A 21,382-nucleotide genomic window follows, 5' to 3' on the forward strand; every position below is an offset into this window, starting at 1 on the left:
CATCAAAACTTTCAATACTATTGTCAGTAACTAGTTTCTTAGCACTGAGACTAGATGGAACAACTGATGAAGATGGAAATGTTAAAGGCTGAAAAAAAAGGCTAATTTTTATTAGGATGACATCCATTCCATTTTCTTTTAAGTTTTCTAGATACATTTTTTTTACTTGACATCTTAACAAATAAAAATCAAATAAGCAACAAGAATGTTTGTGCTCTGTTTAATAAGGTTTGTGACTTCTATCAATGCAGTTTAGACCGGGAAAACAAAAGCAACTCTTTCTTGCTATTGAAACATTTATCTAACTGGTTCAAGTGTAATAAGTTAACCTTGAATACTAATAAAACAAAATGGGTTTTATTTCATTCGATTACAAAGCATTTCTCCGATCAAAATTACCTCAAATCTTTATCGATCAAAATAAAATAAAAAGAGATTTTGTAACAAAATTTTTATGTGTTTATCTTGATGAAAACATTACTTGGAATCACCATATTGATCATATAAGCGCAAAAATTTCTAAAAATATGGGGATCCTATATAAATCACGAAACTATCTCAATAAGAAAGTCTTAATCCAACTTTATTGCTCATTTATACATAGTTATTTAAATTATGCCGATATTGCTTGGAGAAGTATAGAAAAAAGTAAGTTGCAACGTCTTTATCTTCGTCAGCAACGCGCAATCCGTATAATCAATTTTGCAAATCCCTTCTCTCATTCGAAGCATTTTTTAATTGAAATAAGAGTTCTGAATATATACAAGTTAAATATATTTAATACTTTATGTTTTGTATATACAGTATTGGACAAAGCATTTGCAACCAACATTGAACAATGCTAAAAAGTGTTCCTAATTTTACACGTCTTAAAAACGAAACGAACTATACTACCACAGCAAACAGTTCAGGAGTCTGGAGTCATAGCATGCCATGACATGAGCAATCAGCTGACAGGTAACAGCACACAGGCAGAATTTCGTTGAAAAGTGCCATTTTGCAGCGGACAAAACAAGTGCAACTTTTTTGGTTTGTTTCATTTTCTTAAGTCTGGTCCGTGTCAACGTCACGGTAGTTTTTTATAATTAAAGGAAGTATCCAGAAGTTTCCAGAAGCATGCAGAAGTTTCCAGAAGAAGCATCTGGAAGCATCCAGAAACATTCAGAAGCTTCCAGAAGCATCGAAAAGAAGCATCTAGAATCTTCCAGAACAGGTTCATTTTACTATATAAGAGACATGTAAATCGACATGTAATTCAGTCAGTATATGGAAGTCAATCAGTCAGTATTATCAAGACAGTTTATCGAAGTGAGTTTTATCAAAGTGTTTTATCGAAGAACATCAATACAAGAAGTGAAATACAACAAGTGTTTCATTACATCAATACAGTCCACATCCAACCAAGACATTGTGTTCCACAGAGCATTATTGTATCATCACAAGGTAAATGTAACACGGTAAGCCTTGAGAAGCGTGATTATTTATTTTTATTATTTTTATGACTTCAAGTGCAAAAATGGCTCCCGACAGTCTTGGATTGGAACTAAGAAAGAAAATTATTGGCGATTACGTAAGTGGAATGTCACAAAAAAGTATTTGTGATAAATATCGCGTGAAAAAATGGACCGTATCAAGACTATGTTCCAAATATCGTTCTACGGGGAAGTTAGCAGCAGATAACAAAGGTGGAAGACCGCGTTCCACCATTTCTAGAGAGGATTCTATGATTGTCAGATCCGTCAAAAAGGATCCCTGGATATCAACAGTCGAGATACAAAAGCAATTAGAGCTGTCTGTATCGGACCGAACAATCAGACGACGTACTGTTGAAGCCGGATTGTTTTCTCGACGCCCTCCAAAGAAACCGCTGATTTCACTAAAAAACCAGAAGAAAAGACTTCTGTTTGCTACATCTCATATTGACTGGAATGTGCAGAAATGGCGAACTGTCCTGTTCAGTGATGAATCGAAGTTCAACATCATTGGGAGCGACGGCATTTGCCGTGTACGTCGACCGGCCGGAAAACGCCTCGATTTACGTTACTGCCATAAGACCGTGAAGCATGGTGGAGGCAATGTAATGGTCTGGGGGTGTTTTTCCGCTAACGGTCTAGGTCCAATACATCGAAACGATGGAATAATGGACCGTTTCATGTATAAAAATATCCTGAAAGATGTTATGTTACCTCATGCTGAATGGAATATGCCAATAAAATGGGTTTTTCAGCAAGACAACGATCCGAAACACACTGCAAAAGTAGTCAAGCAGTGGTTTCAAGACAACCATCTATCGGTGATGGATTGGCCGCCTCAATCTCCGGATCTCAACCCTATCGAGAACCTGTTGGAGATCGTCAACCGCAGAATTAATCGTGAAGGTGTTCGTAATAAGGATCAACTGTTTGAACAAATCCAAAAGGCCTGGGCAGCGATTCCACAAAGTTTCATTGATCACCTGATCGAATCTATGCCTCGAAGATGCAAGACTGTGATCGACAACAAAGGATTCGCCACGAAATATTGATAGTGAAATACAGCTTGTTCAACATTTTGCATGCTTGGATAAGGTTTTTAGAATGTATGCTCCATATCTCTTATAAGATGCCGATTATGAAGTGGCAGGCTAGAAATCAAGACGAAAAAAATATTATTAAACTGAGAAAGCTTGAAATCTGTGCTGAATTTCGAACAAGGATAGGTCTTGTCATAGACCAACCGAGAATAGGTGGGGCAGGTACATCAAACGATGGCAACACAGCTAGGCGATTTTTTCAGCAATACGATGTCTCAGCTAGTATAATGAACATCGATGTAGATCTTATGAAAAAAGGCTTCATATTATTCTGGCCACAATATCAAGTGGTTATGAAATTAACTCATCCAAATTTAAAATATTCTGTTGGGAAACTGCTTCGCTCTATGTATTCCTGTACCCTTGGTATCCTATGACCCAAACACTTCATAAGATTTTGATTCATGGCTATGAAGTCATCGAACTACTTACTCTTCCATTAGGTATGTTTTCTGAAGAGGCTCTAGAGGCTATCAATAAGGTTTTTAAGATTTTTCGTGAAAATTTTACAAGAAAATGCGATCGGAAAAAAAAAAATATAGACCTTTTTCATCGCCTTTTATGTGCATCTGATCCTTTAATTTTCACATTAAGAAAGAAGATACATAACAAAAAAGTCTACCATCTGGTGTACTTGAACTATTGCAAGAGCCAACGATAGAATACTCTGCGTAAAACATAAACTTAAATAATATCCTTGTTGTTAATTTTGTTGGGTAAAAACGGAACTTTTTATAAATGGAAAATAAATGAGTTTTTTAATAATTTGCGTAATTATGTAATAAAATTTGAAGTTTTTAAAAAAAAAAATGTTATTTTTTCCCCAAATTATGTTTTTCAATATAATAAATTGTTTCTAATTAAAAAAAATTTTGGTTTTAGAGGTTTTGGCTAGAAAATGTCACTTTCGACCCACTGTGCTTTGGAATAAATTTGTTTTGCCGAATTTTAATTTTGAAGTACCTATTACTTTTTGCCTTTTTAAAAAAATCTGATGAGAAGATCCTCTTAATCTTTCTTCAGACAGATTATTTACCTCGCAATTCCGTAAAAGTTTATTAAATTTTTTTTTTATCTTATCTTTGTTATTTTTTTTTTATTTTCAATTTTTAATTTTTTTGCCATATAAATTTATTAAAGTTGTAAACCATAATATAAATACAAATAGCAGAGGCAAGAAGAAGACATAATTGGTCTTATCACTAACCCCCTTAATCTATACCGTAACTTTGGGTAACTTTGCACAATCATGGGTAATATTGCACAACTAAAGTCAAAGATATTTTATTCTCTAGCAGTTAAAAATTTTAACAACAACTGCAAAGCACTTTTGAAGTCAGCTGTTTATTCTAGTTTTAATACAAAAATAGTGTAAACAAGTCATTTTAACGAGATTTCTTTCTACGCAAGTAATTTTACTTAAACATAAAAAAAAGTCACGCAAATGATTTCTTGCAACTTTTATCTGCTAAGCAGATCAGAATTAGAGCCTAAGGTAAGTAAACAGCATAACATGCTCGTCATAATATTAATTTGAATTATTCTATGTTTTAATGCGATTGTCAGTATAGGTGAAGAAAAATTACTAAATTTTGTAAATAAATTACTCTTTCGGACTAAATTGGGGTTTTTTTTTGCACATTTGCACAATGTGCAAAATAACCACAACTGTCTTTAATCATCTAAAAACAATATTTTTTAAAACTTGAAGTAAATTTTATATATAAGCATAGTTATTACATATATTTTTATTGTTTTTATTAACATTTTTTGCTTATTCCTAAATAACACTCATGTTTTTTCCAGATGTTAAGTTGATACAAAGCCAGAAAATATAAAGAATATACAAATAATGACCTATCCAAATGTCTTGAAGAGGTAAAATGTAAAAAGCTGACACAAAAGCAAGCTGCTGCTAAATATGGCATCAGTCGAAGAACGATTTGTTACAAATTAAAAGGAAAACACAACTTAAAACTTGGTAAACCATACTTCTTTTCCGAATTCGAGGAGGCTGCTTTTGTGAAGTGTACTATTCAATTGAGTTATTTTGGATTTCCAATCGGTAAAGAAGATTTACGTCATATTATGAATAACTATCTAATTAGTTCAGGAAAAAAAGTAAAAAAGTTTAAAATCAGTCCTGGGCCTGATTTAGTTAACTCATTTTTACAAAGACATCCACAACTTACAAGTAAATTTATGCCAAACTTAAAAAAATCTCGAGCAATGGTTAATGAAGAAATTTTAAAGAATTATATTCTGCAATTATCAAAAACTGTACAAAATGTACCCTCCAAGCAACATATATAATTACGATGAAACAAATTTGAGTGATGATCCAGGTTCAAGAAAATGCTTGGTAAAGATAGGTAATAAATACCCAGCAAATATAAGAAACACTTCTACGACAAGTATTTCCATTATGATATCAGGTAATGCTGCAGGTGAAGTTCTACCACCGTTTGTAGTTTATAAAGCTGTAATTCTGTGGTCAACTTGGTGTGAAGGAGGTCCTAAAGGAGTCAGATACTTTAACACTAAAAGTGGTTGGTTTGACGGAGCAGCTTTTTTCTATAGTGGTTTTTTTCTATAGTTTTACCTTCTTTAAAAAAAAAAATCAGGAGTTAAAGTTTTGTTAGGCGATAACTTATTCTCTCAAATCTCTCCAAAAGTAATTAATGCCTGTGAAAAAAATGAAATACTATTTGTTTGCCTGCCACCTAATAGCGCGCATATAACTCAACCTCTAGATATGGCTTTCTTTAAACCTTTAAAAACAGCTTGGCGTAAAATTATCACAGAGTTCTCCTGCTGACTGCACAAAAACATCTCTTGAAAAACGACATGTTCCAGAACTTTTAAAAAAGTTATTGATTGCTATAGAACCAAATCAGGCTAACAACTTAAAATCAGGTTTTAGAAAGCGTGGTATTCATCCAGTAAATGTCAATCAACTTTTCACACAATTTAGAGAAAGAGAATTGTACGATAAATTATTTTTAGAAGACAGATTTAAGGTTTTTTTACAAGAAAAGTATAATTCCTTGCAGTCTTCAGAAACCAAACAACGAAAAAAAAAGCTTTCTCTTCCTGCAGGGAAAAGTGTTGGCACAGAAGATTTAGAACAGTTTAGTAACAGTTTTGATATTGGCTCAAAGCTTGCAACGAAAAAAAAACTGAATAAAAACACGAAGAGCATAAAGTAAAAAGTTCAATCTGAAGAAGATCCGAAAGAATGCCATGATCGCAGTTCTAGCTCAAAATCATTGAGTAGCATTGAAAATAAACTTGTAAACAAAAATCATAAGAATGAGAAATCAAGTTCAGAAAATTTGAGACATTTGAACATTTTCCTGGACAAATTACAAATGTTATGGAAAACAGTGCTTATGTGAAGCCAATGGTAAAAATATTAAATGCATGTCTGACACACAAGAAAATTTTTATGAATGGGACAATATTTGTTTCACATTAAGAAGCCTCAAAAAATAATCTAAACTAGAGAACTTTACAAAGTACCTCTATTAGACTTTCATTTCTGTTGAAGTTTGTTTATTTAGCTTTTATTTTTAATTTTAAAGATATATAATTGCCTACATTAAAAAGAAACTTTTTGTGTTTTTAGTTTTAAATGTGGTTATGTTTCTTTTATCATATTAAACTTTTAATTAATCTAAACAATAGTAAATCTGATTTCATTTTATTTTTATTTTTATTCGTCATTAAACTCTCGTTAAAATCTCCTTTAAACAGTATAATAAAAAGCGTTTGAATAGCAAAGTTCATATAAACGGTAAAGTTTTTTTCAAATTTTGTAAGTCTGTGCAAAGTTATCCAAAACCCTGGTTAACTTAAGACATAATTTAGACACCCATAAAAAATCCTTCTTAAATGGTTAAAAAAATAAATTCTAACAATAGCAGTTATTGAAAAGTCAAAAGAAAATTTTTGGCATGTTTTTATAAATATTAGAGAAGTTTTTAGCCAATTTTTAGAAACACAAAGCAAAAAATTCCAACTTTTTGCGCAAAGTTATCCAAAGTTACGGTACCGTAAATATAAGACAACAAAAATTAAAAAACGTAACACTGTATATAAAATGTTTTTCTAAAGACTTAATAAAATATAAATCATCGGTCCTAAAGTCCTACTTTAACTTTTTGTTTTTATATTGGTTAACAAAAATTAAAAAAAAAGAATTAGTACAAAGAAACTATATTACTAAAAAGCATGCAAGCAAATACGCATAATCCTGAAGCTTTCCTTTTACACCAGCATATACCTCAAAGTATTTGAATAATTCTAATAAACCATAATTTTATATAAATATAATTTAAAAAAAAAAAAAAAAGAACTAAAGCAATAACAAGTGGCACAATCTTTTTCTAAGATCGTCAAGCCCATAATGACAAACCTCTAATTGTTGGGTAAGTTTAACAGTAGCAATCATTAAAACTTTAAAAAAAGCTGAGCGCTACTTCGTTCATCAGTAGTTTTTGCTTCAATTTATTCTTAAACTCATTAAGCGTAGAAATTGTTTTAAGTTCATTAGTTAATATTTTATTTCATAATTTCGGTCCTCTAGTAGAAATTGAAAATTCAGTCGCCGCAAAATAACTTTTGGGTTGAATATAACTGTTATTTGAAAATCTGGTTAGATATCTATTCTGATTTCTTTTGAATAATAGATAAAATATTTTAGGAGATATATTTTTATTAATTTTGAACATAAATATAAGATATTGATAGACATTTAATTGATAAACATTCACTATATTTGAATTAACAAATAATGCTTGGGAGTATGTATAACGGACCACATTGGAAATGATACTGATTGCATGTTTTTGTTTATAAATAGTTTTTTTATTTTATTTTTATTTGAACAGCACCAAGCAATATTTGCATAATTAAGATGGCAATGAATGAACGAGAAATATAAAAGCTTTAAGCAAGTTGGATTTAAAAAAGACTTATCTCTGCATAGAAGGCCTATGTTCCTTGAGATTGTATTTTCGAGATATTGTATGTGATCTCTCCACGTCACATTTTCATCAAGAAGTACGCCGAGAAATTTTAAATTGGTTTCTCTTTTTATGTCCTGATTAGAAATACAAAGTTTTAGAAGTTTCAAAAGAATTTTATCTCGGTCATGAAAACGATGGAAAATAGTATATTTTGTTTTGGTTACATTTAGAGATAATTTGTTTGCATTAAACCATTCAGTAAGATTTAGTAGCTCTTTGTTTGCTGACTTGAACAGAATATTTATTATATCATTATGTGCATAAAATAGATTTGTGTCATCTGCAAATAAAATTGTATCTAGTTCAGTACAAGCTTTGCTTAAATATATAACAATAGTAAGTTATATAACAATAATAAGTTATATAACAATAGTAGCGCAACAGTCTTATATCAAAGTTGTAAATCAAACTCTTTTCTTCTAAGACAAGGAGTAAGACAAGGATCGATTCTTTCGCCTCACCTTTATAACCTTTACACTGAAAATCTTCTCAAAAATATTAAAAATTAAGGTATTGTCGGCACATCTATATACGGTAACTTTACTGGTGTGGTAGCATATGCGAATGATATTATACTTTTAAGCTCTACCCTCTCTGGTCTCAAAAAGCTTATAAAAACAAGCAACATTTACTGTAATATTAATTGTATTAAACTATATGCCGAAAAAACTGAGTTCTTGATTAGTACAAATAAAGTACAGGTAAAGTACAAATACAAACCAATACGATACCGATTTCTGGTAAAAACATAAATCTTAAGAATAAACTTAGACATTTGGGATTCACATGGGATACTGAACATTCAATTTTTGCTTCACTCATACAAACTAATACAAATGTTGATGAAAAAATCTCAAACTTTAAAGCTGTTGTTCAAACTCTTATTCAATTTGGAATCCGGTTTGCCCACCCAAATTTTATTTCCTATATACATAAATCATTGGCAGTCCCTACTTTAACTTATGGTATGGAGCCATGTAGAAATAATTCTGCTTTGATGAAAAAGCTAGATATAATTGGAAGGAGTGCGCTAAAGTCGTTTTTGAATGTTTCAAAACACAGTAGGAACTACGCGGGTTCTCTATTTGGAATTCAGGACATTTCGGAAAGTATTAGACAAAATAAATTAAACTTATTCCTTTGTCTTCTGAGTCATGGATCAACTGCAGACATCATCTGTTCACAGCCAGAACGCCCTTTACTCCAACATTCGTTTGTTGATGGTGTCCAGGAACTATGCAGTTTTCAGTTGTTAGATTTTAAGAATTTGATTCAAAATAAAAAGAAGGTAAAAATTGCACCTTTAAAAAGTAAAATTCCCTCCGAGGTTGAACATACATCGAAATATGCGATAGAGTGCTGGTATGCAAAAGAGCAAAGAGGAACTTTCAAAGATATTCTTGACGAAAAAATTCTGAAGTAAAAATCGCCGGAAAAAAAATTCTTATTTTTCTTTTTTACCTTGTAAATTTCATTGGGTGTTAAATAAAATTAAATATAAACTGTGATTTTATTACGACATAATGCTATCAGAATATCGCAGCTTTGTAACTATCGATACTACTAAGATATATTTAAGGCTGTCGACGGGCACATCGATTACTACACGGGTAGCATTTAGATTTAAAACTTGTTCCATTCATTTTTATACTTTAAAATCATAAATCGTAATATAACGGGTTAACAGTATTTATTTGGCATGTAAAAGAAGATCTTTTTGCTAATAATTTTAGTTGTTACGGATAGGCCTGTCAATAAAATGTCTGTCCGGGTACCCGTTAAATGAACGGGAGAGTACCCGTTAAAAAAATAATTCGTTTTATAAAAGCTGTTCTTATAAATAGTCAATAAAACTTTCAATTTAATGATTTTACTTATTTAGAAATTTATTTTTCTAAATTTTATTTTACAAAAGAGCTTGGCGATATGACAAATTATAAATATATACTTTTTGTCCTACTATTTATATTTATATTATGTGTTGTATATTTATATTACGGCTTGAAAGAATTTATACGGTAAAAAAATGAAAAAAAAGTGTCCAGGATACACAAGTCTTAACAACAGTTTAGAAATACTTGCGTCTCCAATTCTTCGGGTGTCAAAGATGCACGCCGTTGATTAAACGCACGCGCAGCAGACGAGAAAGCATACTCTGATTGTACTGTGTCGCATGTATGCACATGTTCTTGCATGCTGAAATAGCACAATTTTCTAACTTTCAGGTTTTTAAACAAGTTAGATAAGTTTCTGTTTTAAAACATTGTTCTAACAAGTAATAAAAATAATTGTTAAGTAATAATAAATAGGTATCTGAATCAGAAACTTATATAACTTTCCGAATAATATATTTAATGTTTTCAGAAATTCTTGAGGTGATAAGGAAACCGTAATTACTAAATTTTTTAGCAATCTTCTTTAAGGTAAAAATCATGTAGTTTTAATACATAAATATATTAGCTCTGATTTAATTTACTTTTGTATTTATAAATAAAAATAGTTAGGCGAACTTTTTCACTATATATGCAGCTGAGCCAGAATTGAATTTTTTATGTGAATGAGAAAATCTGTGGCTCTGCTATTTGAATCTGGTATATTAATGTTATGATTTTAAAATTTAAATAAAATTAATTGAAGTATGATTCTCTTTTTGTCACATTACAGTTTCATTCAATGTATTATTGTTTTTTATGTAATTTCAAGTTACTACTTAGTTTCTCCCTATTAATTTTAGATAGAGAATGATTGTTCCAAAAGTAAAGCTGTAATCAATATCATAGACATTAGTGAATCACTTTTTTGTTTTAAAAATCCAGAGTGCGGAGCATCTGAATTGTTAAAACGAAAAAGGGAACGTAAAAACATTGTAAGTGGAGAGCAGTTCATGTTGTCTACAGGCGGAAACCTCCTAAAGTTGGAGTAAATGCAAATAAGGCGAAAAGAAAGTGAATCATTCCAAAACTCATCTCATTCCAAACTATTATGGAGCCATCGAATGTATTAGAACTCTCTAAGAACAATACTAAAAAATTTTGTTCTGCTTTTTGCAGTAATCTAAGTGGTCTAGAATCAAGAATGTTAAAATGACTGAATTGCAAGAACATCTAGATACTTTATATGAATGTAAAACAGAGATTTTTGACGGTGATTAAATATTGTTAGAAATTTAGTTTCTGTCAAAAATACAACTGAATTTATCAAATTTACAATTGAGGAAAGAGGTATTGATCTCCTAATGCAATAGTAAGAATATCTATTTATGTTGATCAAAATTTCTTGAAAGTTATCATTAATGTTTTCGATCCAAAAATCATTATTCTTTATCTAAAATATATGAAGAATCTGGTGTCAAACTAGTGTACTTACAGTAAACTCCAAATTGATCGCCAAGTAACAGTGTACGTACCGCCACATAACAGCGTACTTTACCTCTTTATTGATAATTCTGTAATGTAGAAAAATTTCTTGTAAGTTTTCGAGAAATTTTTTAAGAAAATGTTTCATCATTATTTGCGTAATTCTACAAGCATGCGCAAAATTTTTACGCCTACTATTCCTTTATGGTTTTTTTGTAAACTAATACCAATCTTATTTTTTTCTTTTTTTTCAAATTTACAATTAAATGTGTCACTGTCCTATTCAACCAGTCCCTTTTCCAGATTGTAATGGTCTTTCTACTTTCTACCTTCCTAAGAAATGATATAAAAAAATGATGCAACGAATTATAAAACAATTTATTGTGAACATCAACATTTACTTTATTGTTTGGAAACAATTTATTTTTAATTATATTAAAGTAGTTCTACTGATCATGAAATATCAGAAAATATGTTCAATCATCTAACTCGTAATTTCTCTTCAAACTTACAAATCGCTATTAAGCAAGATGAGGCTGTAAAGCTAGTAAAAACTAAGCATTAAAACGATTCGAATTTGTAACAGATAAATTTCTAGTTTGCATTTGGCGACTAAAGAGTTCAAGAGTTATGCTTGCTACAAAAGCTGGAATAGAGTCACCACTTTCTAGATAGTCTTTGATTGCTTGTTGCCATTGTTCTGTATATTGAGTGACGCCCATAGACTTCCCGTTGTCCTAAAAGTAATTATAAATAAATTTCATACTAACTTCCGCAAAAATGCTTGATAAAACTGAAAAAAAATATATATAAAACTTCAAAAACAACTATAAGTCAATTAGTTGACAAATGTTGAAACAAATATAAAGCCAAAAGAAATGTTGAAACTGAGCATTTAAGAGGGCAACCAAAGAAAAGTACTTCTCATAATGATTGCAGAGTTATTAGTTATATGAAAAAGAATCCAAGTGCCAGAAAAACAATTCGCTAATTGGAACTCGATATTTAAAAAATACTGAACAGCGGCATTTGGATGATCCAGAGTTGTATAGTAACCATGCAACAAAAAAACCATTCCCATCGGCAAAGAACCAAAAAGCACGTTTAGAGTTCCCAAAGACTAACAGTTGGACAATGGTACCGTGGAGATAAATATTATGGCCAAATGAGTTGAAGTTTAACTTGAGAGGTTAAGATAGTAAACAAAATGCGAGAAAATCAGCTTGCTAGCGATTAAAACCAATGTACACAGTAGAAACTGTAAATCACGGGGATGACAAAGGTTTGACGATTTAAGGGTAGTTTTAAGGCTTTTATGAATTGGAACGACTCTATCGCATTAAAAGCATAATGGACAAATATATATATATATATATATATATATATATATATATATATATATATATATATATATATATATATATATATTTATATATATATATATACTTATATATATATATATTTATATATATATATTTATATATATATATATATATATATATATATATATTTATATATATAGTATCGGACAAAACGAGTGCAACCAAATAATGCTAATTTAGTTTCTTTATATAAAAGTGCAGCATTTTTTCAATTTAGAGAAATAACTATGTAACTGTTTAGAGACAAAGTTCTTCAAGTTTTATTCATCACAAAGTTCATTATTTGTACACGAAAATAAATAAACTAATCAAAAGTATTAAAAAAAGTTGATTTCCTTCTGGACAAAACAAGTGCAACTCGACAAAATGTTGACCAAGCTGTATTTCGCTATCAATATTTCGTGGCGAATCCTTTGTTGTCGATCACAGTCTTGCATCTTCGAGGCATAGATTCGATCAGGTGATCAATGAAACTTTGTGGAATCGCTGCCCAGGCCTTTTGGATTTGTTCAAACAGTTGATCCTTATTACGAACACCTTCACGATTAATTCTGCGGTTGACGATCTCCAACAGGTTCTCGATAGGGTTGAGATCCGGAGATTGAGGCGGCCAATCCATCACCGATAGATGGTTGTCTTGAAACCACTGCTTGACTACTTTTGCAGTGTGTTTCGGATCGTTGTCTTGCTGAAAAACCCATTTTATTGGCATATTCCATTCAGCATGAGGTAACATAACATCTTTCAGGATATTTTTATACATGAAACGGTCCATTATTCCATCGTTTCGATGTATTGGACCTAGACCGTTAGCGGAAAAACACCCCCAGACCATTACATTGCCTCCACCATGCTTCACGGTCTTATGGCAGTAACGTAAATCGAGGCGTTTTCCGGCCGGTCGACGTACACGGCAAATGCCGTCGCTCCCAATGATGTTGAACTTCGATTCATCACTGAACAGGACAGTTCGCCATTTCTGCACATTCCAGTCAATATGAGATGTAGCAAACAGAAGTCTTTTCTTCTGGTTTTTTAGTGAAATCAGCGGTTTCTTTGGAGGGCGTCGAGAAAACAATCCGGCTTCAACAGTACGTCGTCTGATTGTTCGGTCCGATACAGACAGCTCTAATTGCTTTTGTATCTCGACTGTTGATATCCAGGGATCCTTTTTGACGGATCTGACAATCATAGAATCCTCTCTAGAAATGGTGGAACGCGGTCTTCCACCTTTGTTATCTGCTGCTAACTTCCCCGTAGAACGATATTTGGAACATAGTCTTGATACGGTCCATTTTTTCACGCGATATTTATCACAAATACTTTTTTGTGACATTCCACTTACGTAATCGCCAATAATTTTCTTTCTTAGTTCCAATCCAAGACTGTCGGGAGCCATTTTTGCACTTGAAGTCATAAAAATAATAAAAATAAATAATCACGCTTCTCAAGGCTTACCGTGTTACATTTACCTTGTGATGATACAATAATGCTCTGTGGAACACAATGTCTTGGTTGGATGTGGACTGTATTGATGTAATGAAACACTTGTTGTATTTCACTTCTTGTATTGATGTTCTTCGATAAAACACTTTGATAAAACTCACTTCGATAAACTGTCTTGATAATACTGACTGATTGACTTCCATATACTGACTGAATTACATGTCGATTTACATGTCTCTTATATAGTAAAATGAACCTGTTCTGGAAGATTCTAGATGCTTCTTTTCGATGCTTCTGGAAGCTTCTGAATGTTTCTGGATGCTTCCAGATGCTTCTTCTGGAAACTTCTGCATGCTTCTGGAAACTTCTGGATACTTCCTTTAATTATAAAAAACTACCGTGACGTTGACACGGACCAGACTTAAGAAAATGAAACAAACCAAAAAAGTTGCACTTGTTTTGTCCGCTGCAAAATGGCACTTTTCAACGAAATTCTGCCTGTGTGCTGTTACCTGTCAGCTGATTGCTCATGTCATGGCATGCTATGACTCCAGACTCCTGAACTGTTTGCTGTGGTAGTATAGTTCGTTTCGTTTTTAAGACGTGTAAAATTAGGAACACTTTTTAGCATTGTTCAATGTTGGTTGCAAATGTTTTGTCCCATACTATATATATATATATATATATATATATATATATATATATATATATATATATATATATATATATATATATATATATATATATATATATATATATATATATATATATATATATATATATATATATATATATATATATATATATATATATACATATATATATATATATATATATATATATATATATATATATATATATATATATATATATATATATATATATATATATATATATATATATATATATATATATATATATATATATATATATTAGGGTATATCATACTTTTAAAATTTTTGATTTTCAATTTGGCGGATAATTTTTATGGTGCCACTTTATGTAAATATTAACTTCCAAAAAAAAATTGAAAAAAATTATTGCAGTTTTCGAAAAGATAAAATAGTTCATTTATGCATAAATGCAAGGAGGGTCAAAATTTTTAAATTATTGAAATATGAAACTATTTAGATTTTTTTTATATATATTACCATATGCTGTGAAACGTGAATAATTTTTTTTTCTAAAAAAAATTAATTTTTGCGGGAAAAAGGGCCTTTTAAGATTGAAAAAAAAAGTTAAAATATAATAAATGATAAATTTTTTAAATAATTAGGACTTTCATTGGAATTTTTTTAATAGAAATTTTCAGACTTTATTTTGTTTGAATGACGTCTTTTTAGTTCAGACAAAATGACTATAATTGAAAGTGTATGGTAATAATGATGTTGTTATTTTACTTGGGGGTTGGAGTGTGAGTTGTTTCTGACTATTACGACTTTGTAATTATGTCTTTATGAGTTCATTGTGGTTTAAAAACTATATAAAAAGAGTTCGTTTTTTTATTTGCAATCATGTAAATGGAAATTCTAATAAAGATATCAAATTAACTATGACTACTTCAAAAAACACAAGACTCTCTATGGAAACAAAGTTATCAACTTATTTAGGTGGAAGTAAGGATCTTATTCTGTCAGAAGTGCCAACTTTAAGAGATATTTTGAGAAAAGGTCTGCTTATCCAAGAAGCTTTACTCCGAGAAGAAGATGTTAACAGGTAATAATCAAGAAACTCAAAATTTATGAAATAAATTATACATTTAGCATTATATATAATATTTTTGTTTTTAGAAGGAATATTTCAGTGAGAGACCTTTCTCGACTACTAGTTGATATTGTTCTTCAGCAGTGGATGAAAGCAAATGCTCTTTTTAAACCTCCAGTGGTTAATTGAAAGAAAACTTTAATGAAGAAAATTGAATTTTCCTGGAACAAGATCAAAAATATAGCACATGGGAAAGCTTCTAAGACACACGTTTCTTCTTGGGAATCAAAACTGGAACAATTGCTAGATGTAACATGTTGCAAGTGTGAAATCATGTTATGTAACGAGTGAAACTTTGTGGAATCGCTGCCCAGGCCTTTTGGATTTGTTCAAACAGTTGATCCTTATTACGAACACCTTCACGATTAATTCTGCGGTTGACGATCTCCAACAGGTTCTCGATAAGGATCTTATTCTGTCAGAAGTGCCAACTTTAAGAGATATTTTGAGAAAAGGTCTGCTTATCCAAGAAGCTTTACTCCGAGAAGAAGATGTTAACAGGTAATAATCAAGAAACTCAAAATTTATGAAATAAATTATACATTTAGCATTATATATAATATTTTTGTTTTTAGAAGGAATATTTCAGTGAGAGACCTTTCTCGACTACTAGTTGATATTGTAAAGACTAACAGTTGGACAATGGTACCGTGGAGATAAATATTATGGCCAAATGAGTTGAAGTTTAACTTGAGAGGTTAAGATAGTAAACAAAATTATGTAACGAGTTCTGTTTGAAAAATTATTCTTGCGTTGATCAAGTACATATTAAGTGTACTTGTGTGAAAGAGAAAAAAATTCCCAAGGTTGAACTTCCATGGCTTATGCCCAAAGGAAAAAAAAGGATCTATTTCAAAATACCAGATGGGTTTCAATGACATTAAAGAGACCGCCAGACAGATTTCGCGAGAGGAGAAAAAAATGAAAAGGAAGTCTGGAGTAGAGAAAAAATTAGAAATGGAAAAAAAAATAAGGTAGAAAATGACAACGTTGTTGAATGTTTAATTGAGGATAATTCAGATTTAAAAAAAGAAAAGATTTCAGAAGATCCGCTTCAAAACAAGATTTGGAAAAAAAACAATATGTCAATTAGTCACATTGCAGAAGTTTCAATAAGATATGATATTTCACCAGCAGCAACATCAGCTATTGTTACATCCTTTCTTCTAGACCTTATTGAAGCGAAGTATTTGACGCCTGATATGTCTTATTTAGCTGTTGATCCTATGAAAGTAAGAAGAGCAAGGGAAGCAATAATGGAGAGAGTAATAATGTCTGAAGAAAAGCTAACTGACGAAGAGCCTGTTAGAGGTTTGTTTATTGATAGAAGGAAGGACTCAACTTTAGTTTTGGAACAGAATACTCGAACAAATAAATTTCACATGAGAACTATAAAAGAAGAACATATAACTGTGACCTGTGAGCCTGATGGAAGATACCTTACTCATTACACACCACCTAAAGCTATACCACCAAGCAAACCAGCCAAAGAAACCGTATTTGCTCTTTACAATTGGATGGTTCCAAGGGCAATCCATGAGTCCTTAGAGGTCGTAGGTGGAGATTCTACAAACTCCATGCCAGGTTCAGGAAAAGATGGAGGTTTGCTGTCAAATCTGGAACAATTAGTAGGGAGAAAATTATTCTGGTCTATTTGTATGCTCCATTGTAATGAATTACCATTGAGGCACATAATTGTTGAACTGGATGGCCCAACTAATTGAAAGGATGGTTTTACTAGCCCTATTTGAAAAGCTTTATCTTAAGTCAATAACATAAAAAGACTTGAAACGTTTGAACCTATAGAAAAGCTGGAACCTTTAATTGAAATTCCTGAAAAAGTTCTCAAAACAATGTCAACAGATGCAGCTCTCTGTTATTAATTGATACAATGTTTGTCCACTGGCAAGATGGAAATAAATCTTTCTAAAGCAAAGTGTGGAAATATTTGCCACAGCAGATGGCTTACCACAGCAGAAGCTTTCTTTTTCCTCTATATGAATGATTACACTTTTACTGGTGACGTTCTTCAAAAGTTTCATTTAATCGTTAAACGGGTAGCTCAAGTATAAATCCACATGTGGTATGAAATTAAAGTAAAACACAGTATTGTAGATGGCCCAGGTCACACTGTTGAGATTGCTGAAAAAACAAGATAATGAAGTTCAAAATATTGCTACACAATACATTCAAAATAGAGCCGATTTTGCCCACTTGGAATCCCTTATTTTAACGCTTTTGTCAAGCTCAGATGAAGAATCGAGGAAGTTTGCCATTAAAACAATTGAAGATATAAGGAAAACCTCGCAGTTCAGAGACACAGCTGTAAGGTCATGAAAAAAGGTTTTCTCAATACAGAAGCTATCTATCAAAGAGCTAATAGATTGGGAGAAGGAAAAAATATCAGAACCAGTGTTTACATGTCAAATCTCTACATACGATCTTGACAAATATCTGCTCACTCGTTTTGAAGCTCCGTACTTTCCTCTTCACACACAATCTTGTGAAAGGGCAGTAAAAGAAGTTACAGAAGTAGCACTTTCCGTTTGTGGTTTTGAAAAAAGAGACGGGTTTGTGAGAGCACAAATTAAAAACAGAAAAACTAAAATCAAAAAAAATTTTAGTAACCTTTTTTTAACAAAACTGTAAACAAAAACATTTTTAAGACTATATTATAACTTAACATTGTTTTGTTTTAATGTTGTTAAGCTGAACTATAAAGATGTCATTCAAAAAAATAAAATCTGAAAATTTCTAATGAAAAAATTCCAATGAAAGTCCTAAATATTTAAAAAATTTATCTTTTATTATATTTTAACTTTTTTTTTCAATCTTAAAAGGCCCTTTTCCCCAGGAAAATTTATTTTTTTTAGAAAAAAAATTATTCACGTTTCACAACATATGGTAATATATATAAAAAAAATCTAAAAAATCAGGCCTCGAAATTAGGGTCGGCTAGTATTAATAGGTCAGTTACAATAAACAATACCTTTTACCACATTTTTTAACGTAAAATATATTCAAGTTGTGTGTCCTGTTTGTTACATCACCATAGGTGTTCTCATGTATTCAAAATCTCTCATTGTCTCTTTTCTCCTTCATCATTCCTAACACTGCAGAATCTGGAATATTGAAAGATGATTTATTTTCCAGATCAAGATGGTTTCACTTCTTATTTGCCTTATAAGTAATTGGTCTCTGTACACTTTTACAGAAAGTTTTATAGCTGATAACTATTTCTCGTATCCTGCGACGACAAAAAAAAAAAAGAAAATAAAAGAAGAAAAATATAAATAGCAAAGCAGCTATCTTCTAGTTACATTTTAAATTTTTTTTAACTTGGTAACAACCATTCAACCAGGGAGACTTAACAGCCTTACAGATAGACTTATTTATTGTTTAAAATATAGATTTGTCTTGCAGCTTTAAAACTGAATCATAAAACTGAATCCAAGGTCCACAAATTCATTTACCAATTAAATTAATAAAGTTTTCTCCAACGATAAACATTTTTCATCACTTTCAAAGCAAGAGAAACATATCCATCTCCTATTTTCTGAATAGTCTACTTGATATGGAAAATTTCCAGAATGAAGTCCAAATAAATTGTTTAATATTTTTTACATTAGATTATTTCAAATTTACAAACCAGCTCTGACAAACTGTCCTAACTTAAACAAACTATCAAACAATTTACATTATTTATTGATAGTAATCTGTCAGTTAATTAATGTCAATTATGTCAGTTAATTTATGTCAATAACTTTAAAAAAAATGCAAAATTATGCGTAAAAGTTTATCCCGTCAGATAAACATCATCGCCATTTATGCTTTACCCCGTGATTTACGCCTACTCTATACTGCAGTAAAAAAGGACTTCACTACAAAACAGCCAAAACCCTAACTTTACCCAAACTTGTAAAACACTAATACTTTTTAAGAAATAATATGGATAGTGAGAGCAGTGAATTCAATACCAAATTATATAACAAATTTAATATAAAATATATATAAGATAATAAGATAAATACATAAAATAAAATATAAAGTTTTTAACAAAAATAACAAAAAACAATAAACTAAAATGTAAATGATAATATAAAATAATAAAAATTATTCTGATAGAAAACTACAAAATACTCAACTTTTGTCAGTTAATTATGTCAGTTAATAACCTTAACGTATTTTTGCTATTTTTTTGCAATTATCCTCTAAATAAAATAAAAAATTTGATGTAAGCCGTCATAAAATTAAAACATTTGTAGCTACGTAAAATAAATCTTTTTAAATCTAATACACAAGATAAGAATTGTAGTGCTACACAAGTGGTTGGTGTACACAACACAAGTGGAGTAGTGTACATAACTTAAGTGGAGTGGTGTACACAACTAAAGTGGTGTGCTGTACACAAAACAAGTAGAGTGGTACACATAACACAAGTAGAGTGGTGTACACAACACAAGTGGAGTGGTGTAGTATTACAAAAGATGAGTGGGGCAATGCTACAAGATGAGTGGTGTAGTGGTATAAGTGGTAACTTTCACAAATTTAATTAAATAACCTTTAGCATGTGGCGTATTGTTTACATATTTTCTGAAATCTTATAAGATCTTATAACTTTTTCTGTAGAAAACTATGTAGAGCTTTTTCTTCATAAGATTATTCAATATCTATGGATCATTTTCGATAGAACAATATAAATAGAAGATTTTCGACAGAGCAATATCATTAGAAGATTTTCGATAGAACAACATCATTAGAAGGTTTTCGATAAATAATGAAAAAAATAAAATATTTTTAATCAAATTAAAAAAAAAAAAAAAAAAATGAAATTAAAAACTAAATAGAAAAAAATTAACACTATTTTTAAAAGACAAATATTAAATTTATATAAAATAGTAACATAAATAAAAACTTACACAAAAAATAAAAAAATCATCAATGTTCTCAGCATACACGCTTGTCACTTTAAAAGTTCCGTTTCCATTATCTTTTAAATGATAACCAAATATATTATAAACAGCTTCTCGAAACTCTTTAGTTTTAGCTTTAAATTGCTTAAAAAACACAAAACAATATTTGCCATAAAATAAAAATGTTTTTATCATATAAATATTTGTAAATATTTTACAGTGTAAAATAATCTAATAAATCTTATTGTACAAATAATTAAAAACAAAAATATATAAAAATAGACTTTCTCTTTATATAACATTCAAATCGTGATCACGTGATCTTAATATGCCCATCTATTGCTAATCGTGATCACGTGATCTTAATATGCCCATCTATTGCTAATCGTGATCACGTGATCTTAATATGCCCATCTATTGCTAAGCTCCATAACAAAAAGGGAAATTTTTTATCAAAATAGGAAATTTTATGCTAACATTAAAAAGTTTGCTTAAAAGTTTTTTTTTTTAATCAACATTCAAAAACAAATTTTTTTTAATAAATAAAAATAAAATAGTTTTAAATCAAAATTTTAAAATAAATTAAAAATAAATTTGATAAAAAATAAGTTGAGATCAATCAACTTGATAAAAAACTTTTCTTCTCGCTACAGTTAAACTATTTTACTTTTGACAGCATTTAGAAAAAAGATACTAGATGAAAGATAAAGAAAAATCAACTTGATAAAATAAAAGATTTTCTTCTTCTTGCTCAAGTTTTACTTTTGACAGCATTAAAAAAAAAAAAAAACTGAAAAAAATATAAGCGTTTTACTATTATTTATGTATTTCAAACATATATACTGTCTAATACCAAACTATCAGTTGATATGTATTGTACTGAAAACTTTGTAATGTTGTAAATGTAACAGTTGATTGT

General features: G+C 30.3%; 1 protein-coding gene across 2 annotated transcripts in view; it reads right to left on the reverse strand.

Moving 5' to 3' along the window:
* Nucleotides 1-11,322: 11,322 nt before the first annotated feature.
* Nucleotides 11,323-21,382, reverse strand: part of LOC100215536 (mitotic spindle assembly checkpoint protein MAD1) — a 56,587-nt gene continuing 46,527 nt past the window's right edge. The window contains exons 18-19 of one of the 2 annotated variants that reach the window (XM_065803510.1): nt 20,470-20,540; nt 11,323-11,695 (exon numbers count right to left, since the gene is read on the reverse strand). In XM_065803510.1, coding sequence (XP_065659582.1) covers nt 20,514-20,540 — 27 coding nt within the window. In that variant the 3' untranslated portion in view covers nt 11,323-11,695; nt 20,470-20,513. Of the gene's footprint in view, nt 11,696-20,469; nt 20,608-21,382 lie in introns of both variants that reach the window. The other variant, XM_065803509.1, reaches the window with a different exon arrangement.

Source organism: Hydra vulgaris, chromosome 08 (genome assembly GCF_038396675.1).
Source record: "Hydra vulgaris chromosome 08, alternate assembly HydraT2T_AEP".
NCBI lineage: Eukaryota > Metazoa > Cnidaria > Hydrozoa > Anthoathecata > Hydridae > Hydra > Hydra vulgaris.